Genomic DNA, 21,757 nt, shown 5'->3' with positions numbered 1-21,757 from the left:
AATGAGTTGGGAAAACTGACTTTCAAGAGTACCAGCCTAAAAGACCCTTCACTCTTCCTGACTCCAGGGCACAGGAGAAGACCTCCCAGGTAAAAAAAACCTCTTTTTTTTCTTTTGGGGGTACGATAAGGACTGAAGTTTCTCACTTATTCAAAATGTAGTTAAGATGTCAAAACACCCAGTAGTCAAGACAATGTTAAAATGCAATATCTCAACAAAAGGAAAAAAGAAATCCAGTACTGGGTGTTTTTCTTTTCCTAAATACATTAAAAGCACACTAGGAAAACCTCAATTAAATTATGGATCAAAGAAGCCAAAGTGAGAGACAATACAGTATTGTGAAACAAAAGAAAATAACAACAGATGATAAAATTTGGAAGATTCAAAAAAGGCTGTGTTTAAAAGAAAATTATGACAATAGATGTGATAACAGTAAAGAAAAATCTTATTTTCTAAACTCACAGCTTGTAAGTAAGTAAAAAGAACTAATTAAATCAAAAGCAAAGGAAATGATAAAGAATGGAAACATGAAATAGTGAAACAAACAAAAAGAATAGTTTATTGAAAGAAAAGAAAAAAAAAAAGAGCTAGGGCCGGCCCCGAGTTGGTGGCGCACACCTTTAATCCCAGCACTCGGAGAGGCAGAGGCAGGCAGATCTCTGTGATTTTTGAGGCCAGCCTGTACCTAGAATGATCAAGAAAAAGTTACCAGTATTAGGAATGAAGGACATGCAACACTAGATACCTTAAAGACATAAAAAAATAATATGGAATGTTGTTAAGCTCATGCCACAAATTCAATAACATGGAGAAAAAGGACAAATTCCTCAGAAGAAAGAAACTATGAAACTCAATAAGAAGATCCAAACAGTTTATCCATAAAAGAAATGGAAGTCAGATAAAATCTCCCAACAACAAAACCTACAGGCCAAGATAGTTTCCCTGACAATAATCAATCATTTAATAAGGAAAAATTCCCAGATCTACATAATTCAGCAAAATAGGAGGAAACAATTTCCAACTCATTTTATAAGGCAAAAATTATCAAATATTAAGAGAAACAAAATTATGAATCGTTACTGTTCATAAAACAAACAAAAAGAGCATTTCACTATGAGTATTATTGTGATACTGATATTGTAACAATATTCTAAAATTACAAGGTCACCTGCTTTGCACAGTTTCTCATTCTTGGGAGCATATAAATTTCTTCAAGTTCCTTTTGTCTTTCTTCCTCTTCCAATCGTCTTCTTTGATCTTCTGGAATGATTTCCTCCCAGTTCTTTGAATTTCTTTCAGGTTCCAATTCAATGTCATCTTCATCCATATTTGAAAAGTTGGCAACCTGATAAATTCAGAATTTTAAAAGTAAGTTTATATAGCAGACAATATTTAACCCTAAGTCGCACGTTTCTTCTTTTAAAGGACGCTGCTGTAACCGGCACTATCAACCCTAGCCAGTAACCCCAAAAGTACAAGGATCATTAATGCCAAGTGTTTGAGGCCAACCTCGAAACTACTCCCCACTATCTCAACAACAAAACCAAACCTAGGTATCTCAAGATAATGACTATAAACGATCACTGCCAATTATCTAGTCATCACTTCATCTGATTGCTCCTTCTTGCCATGATTCTCTATGCTGTCATTATTAGTAATTAACAACAGAACTCAAGGCAAACAACAAACTAGTGGCTGACAAAAGAAAAAGAAAACAGTAATGTGCATCAGTAAGATGCTATATGGCCTCCTGAAGGAATTCCTAGACTAGTCTATGAACTACTAAGTGCCAAACAACGCACCTCCCCTTTCATAAGTACAGAACACGAAGAGTAGCTGACAGAGTACTAAAACCTTAGGAGAACAACTAGGTTTCTAGACCTCTGTATCCTTCCCATTTCTAAAGGAAACGGAGAAATCAATGTGAGGATAATTTAGTACATTTAAAGTTCTAAGAAGATATTCAGCCAACACTCACTCATCAAAGCTAATAAATGAAAAATCAAACACAACTGAATGAAGACAAGAAAACATGCCTACTGTTCATAAAGAGTCTGAGGGTCTTTATTGTCTAATATTAAGATGTGCTCAAGCATGCCAGTGCTCATCTGTAATCAAAGTACTGAAAAGGCTATGTCTGGAAGATAAGTTCCAGGCAACCATGCACTCTAAAAGTCCTTACCTCAAAGATGAGATAGATAGATAGATAGATAGATAGATAGATAGATAGATAGATAGACAGACAGACAGATAAAACAAATAGGCAGTCTTAATAGGTAGTTAGCCATATTAAGAGTTCAGAACACTGGTATATAATCTGCATTTATTCTAGTTATTACTGAGTTGTGTCTTCCTTCCCTCCCTCCCTCCCTCTTTCTCTCTCTCTCTCTTTCCTTCTGCCTCTCTCCCACAAGCAGTTATCAAAGGCAAGCAGTGCAATGTAATTACTGGAAAAACAATTTGCTAGATCAAGGCCAGAGTGAGTTTCAAAATCTGTATTTCATTCTGGCTTCCCCTTTGTTGTCCCATCCCAGTCACCCTCTGTCCTCCAGAGTATTGAATGAGTGACTGAATCTAAGTCCCTGGTATTCAGATATTACAATTAGTATCTGTTGAGTGAACAAATGTTGACTGATGCCTAAGATGCAGAGGGACCTGTTCCTGCTTTGTTTGTTTGTTGTTTATTGTTGTTTTGAGCTTAAGCCAAGGAACCTGCCTTTAAATAAATTTAAAAAAAAACTGGAAAAACATAATTTTGTTGAAATCTGCTCCAATAAAAGTTCATGTTGTGAGGGAGACAGAATACAGAATGAGGAGCACTGAAGGGAATTTGAGTTGCAGTAGTAGATAGATAAGATCAAAAGAAAGTGTATAGATGGATACAATTTGCAAGGAATAAAAAAAAAATCAGCTGAGATTCTTCAGTCCTGTATTATCCTGCATATGTGGGAGCATGCTACGTGCTGAGCCTAATTCTTGCTATGAATTAGGAACCCATCTCACACAATGAATTTAAGTATCCCTAAGCAACTTGGTCTCGTTGGGTGCTAACAACTTGATTGAGCACAAGCTTTTGTATTAACAGAAAAACGATCTTGGTAGTTCTACAAGCCCTTAAGGAATCTGCAGTAATGGAGAAAGGAAATGCCTACCTTGAACTGGGAAAGGAGTTCATCTCCTACCGTCAAGGGACCTGGCTCATTTTCGTGAGTTTCCGCTCTTTTCAAGATTTCATCTATATCCATTTCCTGCATTAAAAGGAATTTTTTATTTTGACTGTACCTGAGTCTTTCCCTTGTCTAACAGACAACACATATTCTGATGTAACTGGTACCAACCTGTGGCTCTTGCTCTTCTCCTTCAGGTTCTTTAAAAAGCTCCTCAGCACCAAATTTTAAAATGGCTGACAACTCCTCTTTGTTGAAGGGGGTAGAACTAGAAACAGGAAAAAGCAAAAACTCAGCAATATTTTCAGAACATATTCAGTGTAGCACCCTTTATAAGTGATGAGGAAGTCAAAGTTTTAATCTACTTATTTAAAAATAAGAAACTTGAGACACGGAAATTAAGAATTCCTCTGGGTGATCAATCTGTAATTGTGTGATGCCTCTAATACAAATCAGGCTAACGTCTTTAAAAGTATAAAACTTAACCACACCGCTGAATACAGGACACTGTCATCTATCTACAGTCAGAAAACACAAGCTTAGAGAGACCCCAACACAGCATTTTCTGTAGGGAAGGACCTACCTCGAAGGGGCGGAGCCCGTGTGCAGCACTGTCTTGCCGGTGGTGTCCATTCTCTGAATCACAAGGTGATCTAAAACCATCTTCTTTTTGGCTCTTTCAAGAATATCCTCTTCAACCGACCCCTTTGTAACCAGACGGTAAATATTCACCTGTGAAAGACGAGAGGCAAGATGGCCTGAGTGCCAAGGGGCGGCACCAAGTTCTGTTCATCCTCCAGTTTCCAAACTCTCAAGTGTAAACTCTCAAGTGTAACAAAAATTTTAAATTGTGTGACAATCATGTCTAAAGCTGAAGTTCTGCCATTTATAAAACTACGTGAGGAGCAGGAGAGACGGATCAGTGGTTAAGAGCACTGGCTAGTCTCTCAGAGGACCAGGGTTCAATTCCCAGCACCCACATGGCTGCTCATAATTGTCTGTAACTCCAGTTTCAGGGGATCCAACGCTTTCACAGACACACATGCAGGCAAAACACAAATGCACGTGAAATAAAATTATTTTTTTTAAAAAACACAACTATTTGAATGCATCCTTTCTTCATATATTTTTCTTTTCTTTTCTTTTTTTTTTTTTTTGGCCTCAGCTCTGTTTTGTTGGCCTAAGAGCACACTTGAGATACAGTTTTAAAACAACAAACCATATACACAATGGGAACTGGATCCACGCTGGCACCACTTGACTCCATAATAATCCCAACCGGAAGAGGGAAAAATGAAGAGGGTGGTGCTGAGCTGAGTTTGGCAGAGAAGCAGTCAGTGATGGCCTCCTTCAGTCACAACGCCTCGGCTGGCTCAGTCAGTCTGCTCTCATCACTTAGCTCCCAGCACAAACATGGTCACATGACCTGACCTTCCTACAAACTAAACTGCTGCTGTCTCATCAAACTCCACCCCCAGCTGTAAACTGATCACTGTGTCCTTGTGTTGATGCTCTGCTCTCCAGGGTCCTCTGGGAAAGCAGTTAGTGCTCTTAACCAAGGAGCCATTCATTTTTCTACGCCACCCCCACCGTGACTTAAATTATGATTTATCTAGTAGGGAAAAAAAACCCTGCAAAACTGTCTTTACAGTTTCTGTGATCACCTCATGTTGTCACAAATTTAAGTTCATTCAGAGACCACACAGACGATAAAGCTGTATGTACCACTTCCTGAGAGAAGCTCTGCTCATCAACAAACTTTAACAAAATCACAGCAAATGAAGTTCTATACTGAATAGGTTCCAGCTACAACCTAAACAAAACGAAGAGCCCAACACAAGTTCTGTCAGTTCTGTCAGACCCTGCGTTTCCTGCTGCTCATCAAGAACTGTGTGACTGGGTCTCAGTGATCTCCCATTGCCTTAGTCAAACCCACACAGTAGTTTTTAAAAAGAAGAGTACTCAAAACAGTCAAACAACAAAGTAAAATACCTGTTTCTTCTGTCCAATTCTATGAGCTCTTGCTTGAGCCTGAAGGTCATTTTGCGGATTCCAATCAGAATCAAATATAACAACAGTGTCGGCAGAGGCTAGGTTAATGCCTAAACCTCCAGCTCTTGTAGAAAGCAAAAAGCAGAAATCCTACAAGGAATTTTAAACATACAAAATTTTAGATCCTCTAATCTGTTACCAAACTGACTCAAAGTAATTGACAACTGATTCTCTCAACTGGAAGTGTCTTACTAATGACACTATTAAATGGAAAGGCAATATTAAAGATTAACTAATGCTCACGTGGTAGAGCCCTTGCCCAGCAGCGCAAGGCCCTGGGCTTGATCTCCAACAACGCAAACAACAACAATAACTCTAATATGAGGATCAATCAACGATTGCGAAACGTAAACCCATGTAGTAGTAATAAACACAGAATTCAACATAGTACTCATCACATGAAAGCAGGAAAGGTCGAAATAGGAGAGAAGTGTTTTCTTAAAAAATACAAGTCACACAACAAATTCTAATGATAAAAGACTAATTTAATTTACACTGAAGTAAATTAGCTATAATATGTTAAAATACTAGTGGCAGATCAGATTTAACATATAATACAAACTTAAAAGCTAGGGAAAGCAGACCAGCACCAACTCTTTTTAAAGACAAAGGACATACGATGACTGAACAAAATAATTAAAACACAATGTACAGTTTTAAGAACATTCATACCTCTGATCCCTCAGCATTAAAATGGTCGAGCGCTTGTTTCCTCAGCTCCCCTTTTATCGATCCATCTAATCTCTAGGATAAAGCAAATTAAAATACTTCACAAACCACAGCCAAATGCTAAACAACTAAAATCACCAAGCCCACTGTGGTCTCTGGGTAACAGCACTAGGACCACCTGAGAAAGAAATGGCAGTCATCAAACCCAGCCCAGATGTCCTGAGCCGGCACCAGTGAGCTACTTCTGAGGAGTGCTCTGAAAGCAGCCAGCACGAGTGGTTTCTTCAACTCGGCGAGTGACTCCATTTCCTCCCCTTACCTGTGTCTTTGACAGTATGGGGGGGGGAGAGAACAGCACAGCAGCCAAGGCAGTGTTTACTAAACATTAGCTATTATTGAGCTCAGGGTGTGACTTCATAGCAGAGAGCATCTGCCTAATTACGTGTGAGGCTCATGGCTCCACCCCTGGCATGGGGAAGAGGGGGCTGTTACATCAATGCTCATCGGTTGTACACTAGAACTAACTAGCTACATACATCTACTGCCCAAGAGCCATGCTTTTAAGTGGCACATTAAGTAGGTACCATTTGGGGAAGCAATACGCCAAACTCTGCTTTGTTGGCATATACATTTTTTAAAGATTTTATTTATTGCCGGACGGTGGTGGCGCACGCCTTTAACCCCAACACTCGGGAGACAGAGGCAGGCGGATCTCTGTGAGTTCGAGGCCTGCCTGGTCTACAGAGCAAGTTCCAGGACAGCCTCCAAAACAATACAGAGAAACCATGTCTCGAAAAACCAAAAAAAAAAAAAAAAAAAAAAAAAAAAAAGATTGTATTTATTATGTATATAATGTTGTGTCTGCATGTATGCCTGCACCCCAGAAGAGGGCACCAGATCTCATTACAGGTGGTGGTGAGCCATCATGTGATTGCTGGGAATTGAACTCAGGACCTCTGGAAGAGCGGCCATCTCTCCAGCCCCAACCGATAACATTCAGTAATTATTTTTGGTACTAATCCTCCATTGATAAAGGAGAATACAAAAAGGAAGCTTTTTAACAAGAAAAACATTAACATGCAGAAATGTACTCACAACCAGAGTTACAATCATTGTTGGACCATTATAATTTTCAGTACTGTCAGGGAAAAAAAAAAAGCTAAGGATTGGCACACATGTAAATCGCTATTCAGAGATAATGACTGCTTAAGAAATGGAAAGCTGGGGTATAACAGGCCCTGGATTCAGTCCTCAGCTGGGGTTGGGGGCTGGGTGTGTGTGTGTGTGTGTGATAGAAAGTCTAAAGCAATTCTACTTAAAATCAAGATGAATAACTAAGTATCGATGACATTTCTGTAAACCAGCAACAACAACAAAAATGATGACTACCTACAACAGTGAAGAGATATTGTAAAACAAAATATATACAAAAATGTTTTCGTTTCTGGTTTGCAAGAGTGCACTTTCCTGGTACACACAAGGCACGGCTCTGACCCCACAAGAGAAAGTGTGCCGCTGCTTTGGGCTGCTTGATGAGCTTACTTATGGGGGTTTAACCTATTTAAAACAAAACCAGTCAGACTGAAACCAGTTAGCGATGGCTTAGTTGAGTTTCAAGTTTCAAACAGAGTAGAGGTAAAACAGGTTGTTTTTTGAGACAGGGTCTGTGCATCCCTGGCTGGCCTTACACTCAGAGATCTGACTGCCTCTGCCTCCTCAGTCCTGGGATTAAAGGCAAGCAATAACAAGCCCAACAAAATGGATTCTTTCAAAACATATTTTCAACCATATCCTAGTTTAGATGTATAAAAGCCCTACCTCCTGCTTCCATTCTTATAGTCTCTTCTTAGCATAGGTTCGTGAGTCTCTCACATACACTGACAGCTTACTGTCCATTCCCTTAAATCTAAGTCTGTCAGCACAAGCTACTGCACTCAGATTCCAACCCCCACCCCCCAGCCCTGAACCTTGCCGTGCTCCCTTTCTGTTCCCAGATACTTTCCTGCTGTTAGATGAACTTTTTTGGAAAATGAAGAGACGGTGTATGTTAAAGTTATACTTTTTTAAAGATTTTTTTTTTAGTTATGTGTGCACTTGTGGTTCTGTGTGTCCTTGAAGGCCAGCAGATGTCAGGTCAGGGGGAGCTACAAGCAGTGAGGAATCGACTGGCTTGTGTGCTAGCAACCAGCTCAAGTCCTCCAAGGGCAGCCAGCAAGTGCCCGGAACGGCTGAGCACTCTCCAGCCCCCAGCACTGGCTTTTAAAGACACCTGGGACTGCTGGAGCATCTTGCTCAGGGCCAGTATGAGCGAGACCTTGTTGCCTACAAAAGTAGAAGGAAGGGTGGTGATGTAGATAGTCTGTATTCAGTTAGCATGCATTCATTCCGCAGCACCACATAAAACAAGCATGGATACACATGCTAAGTGCTTGAAGGAGATACAACCAATGAAATCCGTGACTACACCGTGAGTTCAAAGCCAGCCTGAGTTATAGAAGAAAAGAATTATGAGAATTTTACTAACGTTTTTATATTATAAATATGGCTTTAACTCTAAAAACTGCTTTAATTTTACTTTTGACTGTGCACAGGCACACATGCATGCAAATTCCCTCAGAGGCCAGAAGAGGGTGTAGGATCCCACAAGGCTGGAGATACAGCTGTTGTAAACCACCCAAAATGAGTACTAAGAACTAAACTTAGGTCCTCTAAAAGAGCAGGAAGTGCCCTCATTTGCTTGTTTTCTACCTCTCCAGCCCCATGGAAATCATTTTCAGGAACTGATTCTCAGTGGTTCTGAGAGAAGTGATTCACATCTTCCCCCAAATGAAGAGGGCTAAGCCTGAAAAAAGAATCATGTTTCATTTCTGTTAAAATAAAAATTACAATCAGTAAAACCTAGAATGACCATGTATCATTTATTTTGGTGTGGCTTAAATATAAAAACATTTCCCTCTGATAATTTAGGAAGGAAAAGAGGTTTGGGCAGAGGACTAGGGCTTTTGATGCATTCTGTACATTTATCACTTGATACAGTGCGACACTGCAGCTTAGTTACAAACGGAGGTGCTGTTCTGTTTCCCCATAAAATTCTATGTTTGTTTTTTATGTACTAATATCGCCCAGCCAGTAACTCTTTCACAGCATATTACAGGGTTAGTATTTTTTACTTGTAAACTCAAGTGTAGCATACACAGAACAGAAACCCTGTAAACTAGTTCTGAGTAACTCTTCTGCCTATATTAAATAAACACCACTCTCTAGCTGTGTGTGCTGAATGTCTGCTATGCTCCTGGTAATATTGCGAGGGGGGCAGTAAGATGACTTGGTAGCTACAAGTGTTTGCACAGCAAGCCTGGGGACCCGAGTCTAACCCCTGGAGCTCACATGAATGGCTCCACAAAATTGTCCTGACCTCCACGAGAGCACCCAGGGGCTAACACTCACACAATTGATGAAGAAGAAACAAATCATCAGGTGTGAAGTACCGAGACTAGGCCCTGACTCTAATAGTGAGACTCTCTCAGGGGAGGCTTTACTTTCACTGAGTGAACGTCAACGTGAGTCTTGTGCAGACTGACGGGGTGAATGAAAGCCGTCTCTGGTTTTATTCAGCAAACCAAGGGTCAGGCTAACCACCAATACAGATCATCTCAGACCCTGCACCTCCCTGGCAGTGTGCCCACAGACAGCTTCTCCTTCCTCAGACTTCATCTGAATTCACAAAGTTTCCCATCAGTCTTAACCTAGAAACACCTGCCTTCCTGAGTCCAGCTTTTAGCAGTGTGCAACATAGAAGACAGAATTAAAATTAAAATTACTGAAAAAATGAAACTCTTAGAACAGTGACAAATATAATTCTCTAAGTATACATGTTTAAGAGAAATGTAATTTATACGCAAAATAATCGCAAACATAATTCTACAAAATAAGCTCAAGAACATGACAAAACTTAAAGACAATGAAATGCTTACTTGAAAGGGGAATTGACGATACTTCAAATATTCTGCAAGTATATCTAACATCCGCACCATCTGAGAAAAAATGAGTACTCGATTGCCTCTTTCTCTTAGGCGAATTAACAGCTTGTCTAGAAGAATTAATTTTCCGCTACTACGGATTAAGTGCTAAAGAAACAATAAATTAAAACTATTACAACGTGGTAATGAAATAAATAGTAGCACAGTGTTTCACTTAATACTGCAGCTGTGTCAATTATTTCCAACTGAGATTTTAAATTTTCCATAATGCTGAAGAGAAACTTATTTTAGCTTTCAAGAATTTCTAGGACTTTTCCCATTTTACTCCTTTACATACATTAAATCTCCTTAGCCACGCACCATTACACTCTAATTCTTAGCATGAAAATGGTGCTGTTATCATTCTGTTTGCTGGCACTTACACTGTTTCTCCAAGTCTTAGCCAAAATAAGCATAAGCATACATTTAAAAAAAAGCAGCAACTCAACAAACAATACTACTTTAAAAGCAAGCAAATAATATTTTTTTTTAATTCAGAGATTCTCATCCCCATTGCACTATTGAGAATTATAAACGCCTTCCAACAGCAAGAGGGTAGGATCTGTGGAGGCAAGCCCTCCTTTAGATGACTGCAGCCTGATTCAGCCACACCACAATCAAGGGCAGATAAATGGATTTTTTTTTCCTGATAAACCAATACAACCCACTGGCTTAGAAGACTATGCTTGTAAATTCTAATTTTAAAGTCTTTCATAGATATAAAAAAAAAATAACCAAGACCAATATTTAAATGAAACATTAGCCAAAGAAAACTGACGAATATATTAAATCACTATGCCATTTTAAGCTAAAACTGAAATATATATTCTTAGAATACTGCTTTACCAAAAGTAATAGTTAAAAATTCTTACTTGTAAGGCCTCCTGTTTATTATAGAATTCATTATTATCTGGTGGTTTAATGAGGTAGCAATGGTTACAACATTTCTTTAGCTCCATCATAATGTTCAAAAAGCCTGAGGTACTGCCCTTGGAACCTTTGCTGAGGGCTTTGTAATTCCTAGTTAAAATCCATCTTCAAAAACAAAAGTCACACAAAACAAATGTTCAGCAGATCACCAAGACAAATCCTAAAAGCTTAAAAAATAACACTAGTACCAAATCAAAATTTCACCGTTCTGAAGCTCATGATTAGATACAGGATGGATTGAACCTCGTGTGTTAAAACTTAAAACAAAAAACCAAACAAACAAACAAGCAAAAAAGCCACATGACTTGTCTGATCCATCAACTACACACCAAGTCTTTACGCAGTATAATAAATACATTAATCATCAAGTTTTGTGGAGCAATGGTCCACGTATCAATCTTACAAATTTCATTCCATCGGACAAGTTTTCATAGAGTTTCTTGAGAATACCTGGCTGCAGTCACACTGCCCTCTCTAAATTGTAATTATGCAATGCACCTTAAAACACTTCCAAGACCTACTTTGGTTATCTATTATTGACTTTCTTTCTTGTAAATTTAATTTATAAAGATACCTAAAGGCCCCCAAACACCTAGACAGTCTTTTATCATCTTTCTTTCTTACTGGTTACTCAGCATTTGCCTGAACTTACCTACAAGGCAAACAGGAGTCCATGTGCAATGCTTGATTCTGTAAGAGGCCGTAAAGGCTCAACACTTATTTTACTGTATTTAGAATTTCTCCTGTGTGTTTCTGGAGAAATTTGTGACAATCTTCCAGCTAAGGCTCAAGGCTAATTTTTGGCATCAGTTAGGATTATCTCTACCACTACACCACCACCCCAGCAGGGGGCACATACAAAATTTATAACAATATTTTATTACCACAGTAACAAGAAAAGTACCCAGAAGACACATAAGTTTATATAAACAATCAATACTGAGAGAATTAGAGGGGTTATATCTTTCTCTTTTTAACTTCTCCAAATTCTTTTCATTTTACAAATGCAGCACGAAATTGCCACAGGGGGATCTATTTCTGAAGGAAGCAAAATCTAAAGTTTGAAGTAACATAGGAAAATCTGACTGAACACTGATATCAAAAACTTTTAAAATGTTGGAGTTGGGTAATATTTTTTTAATTTAGATACATGAAAAATATGGATTAAAAAAACTACCTCTGGACCGATAGCCTCCAAAACAATACAGAGAAACCCTGTATCGTAAAACCAAAAAAAAAAAAAAAACAACAACAACAACAACAACAACAAACTACCTCTGACGTATGTAGAATAGAAGAAATCAGAGTGCTAATAACTAAGCCATAGGTACCTGGTAGTACTTTTCCTTGTAGGTCGTGTCCAATAGCCTAGGCTTGCCTGGGACTCACCAAGCGCCTAGATGGACTTGAAATCTCAATCTCAATGTCCCAAGTCTAATCACACCTTCAATAAACCCACAAGGGAGGGGTGTGTACAGATTCTCACCATAATGTTTAACTGTTTACAAGTAAATATTTGAATAAAATATTAGGATATATTTTAGTTTTTATTCTTTGAAAAGTCACTAGATAAATTTGACAAAAAACTTACACAAAATATGGCTTATTCATTTTCTTCAAAAAGAAAAAGAGGAGAGACAGAGAGAGAGAGAGGGAGGGAGGGAGAAAGGGAGGGAGGGAGGGAGAGGGAGAGGGAGAGGGAGAGGGAGAGGGAGAGGGAGAGGAGACGGAGACGGAGAGGGAGGGAGGGAGAGGTTTAAAGCTGGGCGGTGGTGGCACATGCCCTTAATCCCAGCACTCGGGAGGCAGAGGCAGGTGGATCTCTGAGTTTGAGGCCAACCTGGTCTACAAAACTACACACAGAAACTCTGTCCTGAAGAAAAAAAAAAAAAAAGGAGGTTTAAAATTGTCTCACGTTTCTTTAACTCTGTCAATTACCACACTTACTGAACATGTTAGGCTTATGGAAGGGTAAAAAGTATAGACATATGGGCGCACATTAAAGACACGGCTCAGTGGTTAAGAGCACTTGCTACCCTTTCAGAGGACTGGGTTCAGCTCCCAGTACCCACACAACAGTTCATAAGTAACTGTAACTCAACTTCCAGTGGACCCTATGCTCTATTCTGACCTCTGCAGGCACCAGGCGTGTACACAATACCCATACATACATACATGCATGAAAAGTCTCATAGATCTTTTAAGACAATGATTTGATCTTGGAACCAACATTAACACTACCTGCTAATTAGCCACAGAGTAAGCTTATTCTAAAACTGAACAAGTTGCTACTACTCTGAGACCCTGGATGTGAGGACAAAGACAGTCAACTCTGAATTACGTGTTCTGTATTCAGCTTACTTGTAATATTGTTTCTGTAAAGCACTCATTTCCATTCTTAAAATCTGCTCAACCTTGGCAGGAAGAGATTTTTCCACATCTTTCTTAACTCTGCGTAACAGAAATGGCTCAAGCTCCTTGTGGAGGCTTGCATAACCATACTCTCTGCCTTTTCCATGCTCTTCTTCAAAATCTTCCCAGGAAGAAAATCTAAAAAAGTTAAAGAACAATTATTGAAAATAAGCAAAATTGTATATTAGACCTAAAACTAATCACCTCTAAAAGTTTCCCACCCAAAAAGTCTATCTTATACATACACACACATACAAAAGTAAATTATGTGTGAGTGTATATGTATATATATGCATATAGGTATGAGTACATGTGATTCAATCTAAGATACAGTGTCTTCAAGGCTAGCCTGAGCAACTTAGGGAGCCCCTACCTCAAAACAAAAAGTAAAACAAGGGCTGGAGATACAGATCATGGAGACGGCTTCCCTAGCATGTGTGACGTATTAGGCTCATCTTGTAGAACTGCACCAAAAAGATGAAATATGTATTTTTAATAAAGTTGTAATTTATATATTACAACTTTATAAATATATATATAAACTTTTATATACATATGCATAGTTGTAATTCATATATTCATATAGATGAATAAAGTTGTAATGACTATTCTGAATTAAATTCTTCAAGGACAAACAGTTGTCTCTAAAATATTTCTCACTGAATACCATGGAAAGTTCAAGACACTGAGGAAAAAAATGCATATGCGACCTGTGACAATTATTTAACCTTTTCTAGTCTAATTTTTATTTACAAAGTAAGATTACTAGCACAAGAATAACTAGCACACTCTGTGGCTACTGTAACTAATACTATTAGATATAAAGAATAGTAGTATTCTAGTTTTGCAAGTAAGGTATATTTATAGGGCTAAAGAGATGACACAGTGGTTCAGAGAATCTGCTGGCTCTGCAGGGAAATTGGATTCCACTCCCAGAGTCCATGTGGCAGCTCACTCCAGTTCTACGACTCTACTTCAAGGGAAATCAATGCCTTCTTGTGGTTTGCTCAGACACTGTCTGCACATGGTACACATACATATATGCAGGTAAAACACTCATACACATAAAAAAATTTTAATGTATTATGGTTATGTCTCATAATTTAAAATTCAAATTACAAATCCAAAAATTATTGCACTCCATTAATTTTAATGATCTGTGACCCAATGCCATTTAAATCAATAGCCTAAATTTTTCCCAACTGAATCTTAGCATATAAACTATGTATTTCCCAGGTTGTCTTACTTTTCTGGCATAATGAAATGTAGCAATGACCAGAGCTCTTTCAGGGAGTTTTGTAGAGGAGTTCCAGTAATGAGGAGACGATGATTAGATTTAAAATCAATTAAAGTTTTATACAGAAGGGAATCATCATTTTTCAATCGATGTGCTTCATCAACGCCTATAAATGCCCAATTTAGACCACCAAGAAATGCCTTAAAATGAACAAAAGAACAGTTAATATATTTAGAGAAATAAGAATTCAAATTTAACTTTCTTATTTGATCTGAACTCAGTATTACTAAACGAGGCAAATTAAAATTAGAAACTAAACTGGGCACTTGGGAGGCAGACAGGAGGATCTCAGTGAGTTCAAGACCAACGTGGTCTACAGAGTGAGATTCATAACTGCCAGGGCTAAACAGAGAAACTCTGAATTAAAGAACATAGATAGATAGATAGATAGATAGATAGATAGATAGATAGATAGATAGATAGATAGGTAGGTAAGTAGGTAGATAGATAAATAGATAGATAGATAGATGTTTCAAGACTTAACTGTAATCCTCAAATCAAGTAACTTAACATACAAAATAAAATTTCTTCAGTGACTAACGAATAGAAAATGGATAATATCTCAGTCTGTATTAGCTTATACAATGAGCAAAAGGGAAGAAAGCTGATACTACCACTTCAAAATTTTATACAAGATTTTTAGCCAAGTCCAACAAAGGTCTCTATGAATATCAACTTCAGTGTCATGATCCAAGTATAAGTATTGTTAATCACATGATTTCTATAAACAGTAGGTTTTTGACACGTAAATTTAGGTCTCTTGAGACTTGAAATAGAGACAAGCCCGATGCTGCTATTAATAGCTGTGTAACACTAGACACGTTCACGATGTTCTGAGAACTGACTTTTCAATAAAAGTAGAAATAGCAAGCAGAAACATGCAAGAATTAAATGAGACAACAGTTACAAAGCATTTGATGTAAGTGGCACTAACAGTGTTTTAGACACTGTGCTGGTTAACACAGTCTAGAGTCATCTGAGAAATGAAACCCTGGTGGAGGAACTGTTGGGATCAGACTGGCCTATTAGCTTGCCTTGAGTGCTAATTACTACACGAGTGCTTGGGCCATCACAAGTGGCAGCATCCATAGGTAGGTGAACCTGCGCTGTGTATTAATGCTAAATGAGCATGAACCCGAGAGCAAGAGCAAGTCAGCAAGCAGGCTTCGCCAAGCTTTCAAGCAGGAGTCACTGCTTAAACTCTGCCCTGACTTCCTTCATGGTGACTGTGACAAAGACACAAGGCAAATAAGCCCTCCCTCTCCTGCGTTACACTGTAACAGAAATGAAACTACACTTACAAATAAATTCCACGTAAATAAGAGTTGGCAAACATTTTCTAAAACTAAGAGATGAGAAGTATTTTAGACTTTGCATACCAATGCACTCTGTCACAACATTTCAACTTCTTAAAATCCTTTTAAAATAGAAAATTCACTCGCAGCTCAAGGGCCATGTAAAAGTTAAAAGCCCCAAGGTTACAGTTTGCAGACCTGTTCTATAGCTTAAATATTCTTTCATTCTGATCTCAACACATGATACAGGAAAACTGACACTAAAAGAAAACACTAACACAAGTAGTACATACCTTGTCCTTCAATAAGATTTCATAAGTTGTCAAAAGTATATTAAATTTTAATCGTTTGGTCTGGAGATGCATCCATTCATGGGTTCTTATCTATTATGGAATTTTAAGGATAAATATAAGAGAATCACCAAATAAATTACATTTCTACTTAAATATCTAAAATGAACAAAGAGTCATTTAAAGTACACACATAAAGATATATATGTAATAAAAGTTAGTAACTATAAAATCCAACATTAGGTATGCTGAAGTATTAAAAAAATGGAGCAAATCTAATTTTATTACATTCCTCCAACTAAAGTTCTCACATTTGGTGAGACAAACAATTCGCTTAGTAACTGTTCTGAAATTATTGTTTTAAGATGTGTTGCATTTGCTTATGCTGTAGAACATTTGTTTTTAATAATGCTAATATGTGTTGTATTCTTTTATGTTGCATTTGTTTAACTCTACGAAACTGTGTTACTTTGCCTGTCTAAAACCTGACTGGTCTAATAAAGAGCTGAACAACCAATAGTGAGGCTGGAGAAAGGACAGCAGGGTTGGCAGGCAGAGAGAACAAATAGGAGGAGAAATTTGCGAAGAAAATATAAAAGAGCAGGATGAGGAGGAGGACTCCAGGGGCCAGCCACACAAATACACAGCAAGCCACAGAGTAAGAAGTATAGAAAGGTATACAGAAATAGAGAAAGATAAAAGCCCAGAGGCAAAAGATAAACAGGCTAAGTTAAGCTAAGAAAAGCTTGCTAGAAACCAGTACGGCTAAGGCAGGACATTTAGAAGAAAAAGTCTATGTGTGAGATTTATTTGGGACCTGTGTGATGGGCGCCCCCAAAAGAGTCAAAGTGGCATCTAAGTTTTATCTCACACAACTGCAAAGAGAGTAAAATATAGAAGTAAAGATGAAAGAAGATGAGCAACCAGTTAAAATGGTAAAACTTGAGAAGTTCACTGCACTCTGCAAACTGTTCATGAATATTTGAAATTTTCCACAAAAAACACATAATTCATACATGTTCGTAATATGTTCATGTGAGCATGCGCTTGTATATGTGTGTGTGGCACGTGTCTATACTGCTAACACACCAGAAGCTGAGACCAAAGGATTGTGAGTTCAAAGCCAGGATGGGCCTCAAAGTAATATAGTTTTATGGGTGTGTCTGTGTGTATTTGTTCATAAGTACATAGAACATACACATAAACATTTATATCCAACTATACCTGAGCCGGGTATGACTTTTAAATGTGTCATATTTATTTATTGTGTTGTGCACACCTGTATGTGTGTAGAGGTCAGAGGGCATGTTTAAGGGAGCCAGTTTTCTCCTTTTACCCTGTGGGTGCCAGGAATCCAACTCAGGTTGTCAGCCTGGGTGGCAATCGCCCTTACCATCAATCACCTCACCAGCCCCAGAACTTGATGTTTTTATTATAACCAATTAAGCATGAGTTAGGCACTGATTTGTGGCAAATTGCAAGTTAAAATTAAAGCTATGGAGACAAAACAAAAAAGATAAAACACTTATACTCAAAGATAACTTTGTCTATCCTTCTAAATTTATGGGAAAAACAACTTACCATGTTCCTGCTGTTAATGTCACCTAAATAAACCACCGCGTTCATCTGAGACGCCCACGTCTGAATCTCCCTTTGCCAGGAAGTCAGAGTGGAGAGTGGAACTACTAACAGGAAAGGTCCATACAACTGATGCTCATGAAACAAATAGTTCAGAAACGAGATCGTCTGTATTGTTTTCCCAAGGCCCATTTCATCAGCAAGTATGCAACTGTTTCCCCTACAAAGTTAAAAACAAGAATCCACGTATGCAATAAAGGTCGAAATCCACGAAGAACTGTTTTCATGCCATATGCTCCAGTTTTTTATATGGGGTGGTATAGACCGAAACTCTTGAGGGGTGTTTTATGCAATACACTACATTAATACAGCAACATTAATAATAAATACAAGTACCATTAACATTATAAGAAACATAAAATGAATAATAACACCTAATGCTAGAATTTGCTTCAATATTTAATATTATTCTTAGTTAATTACAAAGCCAATATTATAATTCATCTACCAGGAGGCAGACTAGAGATATATTACTAAGTAAAAAGTGTCTGGGGGGAGGGGAACAGGACCACATCTAGGAAGAACAACAGTGAAAAAGCATAGCTAAACTGAACCCTAAAAAGCTGTGACCTCAAGAATAGGGACCACAGAAAGCAGGGAAAAGAGGAAAGGACTAAGTGGTTACTAGAAAAAACTAGGGAATGGAGAAATATTCCAGGATAGTGTAGATGACAAACACTTAAGAATTGTAATCAGTGGCTAGAGTGATGGCTCAGAGGTTAAGAGCACTGGCTGATTTTCCAGAGGTCCCAAGTTCAATTCCCAGCAACCACATGGTGACTCACTACCATCAGTAATGAGATCTGGTGGCATTCATGCAAGCAGAACACTGAATATATAATAAATATATAAATCTTTAAGAAAAATTATAATCATCAAGTAAGTTAAAACTCAAACTTATTAACAGAAATCATCCCTCAATTATGTATTTGTAAACTCTATTCTTACTCCTTCAGCTTCTCTGGTGTTAACCATTAATCCCATCCATGTCCTTCCTCATTACCTACTCTGCGGAGGCACAATGTGACAACAGGAAAAGAACTGGCTCCCCGTGCCTTTACAACTGTGGCTTTCTGTACCTTGGGAAAGAAGCATGACGATACTGAGCAGAAACCGTCTATATCCTAGGTAGACATGGTGGTGTACACCTATAATCCTAGCAACTGAGGCGAAAAACGGGAGGATCAGGAGTTCTAGGTCATCCTTGACTACAGAGTGGGTTTGTGGTCAACTGGACCACCAGACCCTGCCTCAAAAAAGCAACAAAAGCACACCCTTAAAGAGATTGGGAAATAAATAAAAGAGAAAGTCAGGACGATATATGTACTGGCTGAGACAAATCCTAAACTGACCAATTTCTAGTGCACTGTCTATGCAGCCAGTCTAAGAGCCTGGAATATATACTCGAGTCTGAGCGTCACTATCAAGAAACTATCAACATCCCGGTGTTAGGGTTATGAATCTGAAGGATGTGAAAATATCCTAAAAAGTCTGAAAACACTTTCCACTGAGAATTATGATTTTCATCGTGTTCACTGGCTCACTTAAAAGACTTAAATCTCGCATGCCTTAATGAACGCATTGAAATGAAGTGAGACACTGTTTCTCTGACACCTGTCACAGACTCAAATCATACCTGTGCTGCTCCCCCTGCACAGGAAACCCCCAGCAAACACTGCTTTACTACAGAGTTTCAACTTGTGGAAATCTCTGATACCTCTGGGTACTTACTAAAGGAAACTGACAACTGGTTTAAACCTGTAAAGAAAGACCTTGGAGACCTGTGAGGAAATGGGAAGTCTCATCCTCTCGATGTACGTAGATAACTACTAGAATATACTTACTTGCACCAAGAGTGAGCAAGCCAATTTAAACCATTCAGCTGATAGTCTCTCAATTCTAAACCCTCATGTCCTCCAATATAGGATGGTTGCTTCTTCAGAGCTACAAATCTCGGTCTTTGTTTCAATACCTTCATGGAGAACAAATATTAATGTGTAGAATTACTTAATATAAAACAAGAAAAAAAGATGAATGTCCTCTAGCCTATCTTTCACCATAAACTTTAACATTTATTTCAAATCATTCATTTCAGAGGTTCTATGACTCAAAATATCTGAGAAGCAAAGCCTGATTGTATATACCATAACACCCAAATCAACAGATGAGACAAAAAGTCTACTTCTAAAAACATGAAGCATGAGGAACCCAAGCTCAAGGCTGGAATGGGTAAGATAACAGAATCCTGGCTCAAAAACACAACAAACATGTCTGGAGAGATGGCTCAGATGTTAAGAGCTCTTCCAGAAGTCCTGAGTTCAATTCCCAGCACCCACATGGTAGCTCACAACCATCGGTAATGGGATCTGGTGCCCTCTTCTGGTCTGCACACACGCATGCAGACAGAACACTATACATAATGTTTCATCTTCTTTTTAACCAAAATAATTACTAAGGAAATTCAGTTCCCACCTATATACATAGGTCAAGTATTTCATTAGGAAGGAAAGTCAAATTCATTCATAACCATTGCTCCAGTGTAATAAAGTAGTACCTAGACTTTAAAACTAACACTAATACTTTTATGTAAACTATTTAAGTTTCAAAAGTTCTGGGGAAGGTAGTCCTAGACTGTGTTCTGATTCTGTTCTTACTTTCAGCAACATAGCTGCTGCCTTTAAACCAAGCACACATTTGCAACTTCAAGGGAAACACACGCTTCAGTTTCCCTACCCCATCATCAATCATTACCAATTTCTCATGTTTTAAATAGTGCCACTGAAGGACTCTCAGTTTCTCTAAAAGGCATATCCAACAAAGTACTATTTCAGGCCATGACTTCAGGATTCAACTCTCTATATAGGCTTGAACCAGTTACAACACACATATTGCATTCATTAAAAATGTCAGTACTCACTTTGCAATCTTTAAAAGGAGTGGTTTTTGACTGATTCCTGCTAAAATATTCATCGATGCATGTCTGAAACTTTTTGGAAATGAGAGCTCCATCCTCCCAGCTGCACTCTGAGTAGGGAAGCCCCTGCCATTTGCAATAATAATCAGGAAGACCAGCTGCTGACTTTTGATTGGAATGAGCTGTGAGATGAATCAGGTATTCATTTTATTTATATTTAATTACAGGAGAGACATACTCAGTAAAAGTTACACAACTGAAAAGTAGTCATCTACATTGCAATATTTTATACTGGTAAAACCAAGCTACTTTATTTTACATGTAAACAGTAAACTTCTGATGTTTGCTGCCATGACTTCAAGCACAGATGAAGAGTCTGAAGGCAGGCAATCCCAGCTACTCAGGAAGCTGAGGCTCGAGGACTCTGAGATTGAGACCATCTTGGCAACATAATGGGATCCCATCTCAAAAGCACACCAAACAGATAACAGTTTATCAAATGTATTCGCTACTAACCAATTATACGCTCCACTATCTGATACTGTTTGTGGAGATCATCTGTAAGTTCTTGTTGACAATTATAATATTCCACATCTTCTGGAGATGCATTTTTCAGCCTGAAAAATTTTAAAGCAACAACAGACTTAAGGTTTTCCTCTAAATAATTTTATCTTAATGATAATTATCTCTTAGACAAGCTCCCATTGCATCCTTTAATGGTATAACCCAATCTGAACAATGAAAAAACTGGAACCAGAGAGAAACCATTGTTATTAATTTTTCTTTTTCTTTCGCAAGGCCGGAGATTGGACCCAGGGCCTTGCACGTTCTAGGTTAGCGTTCTCATAGCTGTACCCTGGCCAACATCATTAATTTTTTAATTTACAAATTTCTGGGAGTATGAAACAGTCTGTGTGATTCTTATAAAAGATAAGTTCAGACCAGAACATTTCTCAAGAGTTTCACCCGGGCCAGGCGTTGGTGGCGCACGCCTTTAATCCCAGCACTCGGGAGGCAGAGGCAGGCGGATCACTGTGAGTTCGAGACCAGCCTGGTCTACCGAGCGAGTTCCAG

General features: G+C 38.3%; 1 protein-coding gene across 2 annotated transcripts in view; it reads right to left on the bottom strand.

Annotated features, from left to right (window-relative positions):
- Positions 1-21,757, bottom strand: part of Chd1 (chromodomain helicase DNA binding protein 1) — a 64,191-nt gene that overhangs the window by 16,214 nt on the left and 26,220 nt on the right. For both annotated transcript variants that reach the window (XM_040758312.1, XM_040758313.1), the window contains exons 9-23: positions 21,200-21,300; positions 20,687-20,865; positions 19,614-19,741; positions 17,713-17,929; positions 16,135-16,224; positions 14,496-14,686; positions 13,199-13,387; positions 10,780-10,942; positions 9,863-10,015; positions 5,892-5,963; positions 5,160-5,309; positions 3,751-3,899; positions 3,339-3,435; positions 3,153-3,248; positions 1,169-1,345 (exon numbers count right to left, since the gene is read on the bottom strand). In XM_040758312.1, the coding sequence (XP_040614246.1) occupies positions 1,169-1,345; positions 3,153-3,248; positions 3,339-3,435; positions 3,751-3,899; positions 5,160-5,309; positions 5,892-5,963; positions 9,863-10,015; positions 10,780-10,942; positions 13,199-13,387; positions 14,496-14,686; positions 16,135-16,224; positions 17,713-17,929; positions 19,614-19,741; positions 20,687-20,865; positions 21,200-21,300 (2,152 nt within the window). The remainder of the gene's footprint in view (positions 1-1,168; positions 1,346-3,152; positions 3,249-3,338; positions 3,436-3,750; positions 3,900-5,159; positions 5,310-5,891; positions 5,964-9,862; positions 10,016-10,779; positions 10,943-13,198; positions 13,388-14,495; positions 14,687-16,134; positions 16,225-17,712; positions 17,930-19,613; positions 19,742-20,686; positions 20,866-21,199; positions 21,301-21,757) is intronic.

This window comes from Mesocricetus auratus, unplaced genomic scaffold (genome assembly GCF_017639785.1).
Source record: "Mesocricetus auratus isolate SY011 unplaced genomic scaffold, BCM_Maur_2.0 Super-Scaffold_100018, whole genome shotgun sequence".
NCBI classification, from domain to species: domain Eukaryota; kingdom Metazoa; phylum Chordata; class Mammalia; order Rodentia; family Cricetidae; genus Mesocricetus; species Mesocricetus auratus.
The sequence above is the reverse complement of the archived record's forward strand: the minus strand, read 5'-3'. Positions and strand labels throughout refer to the sequence as shown.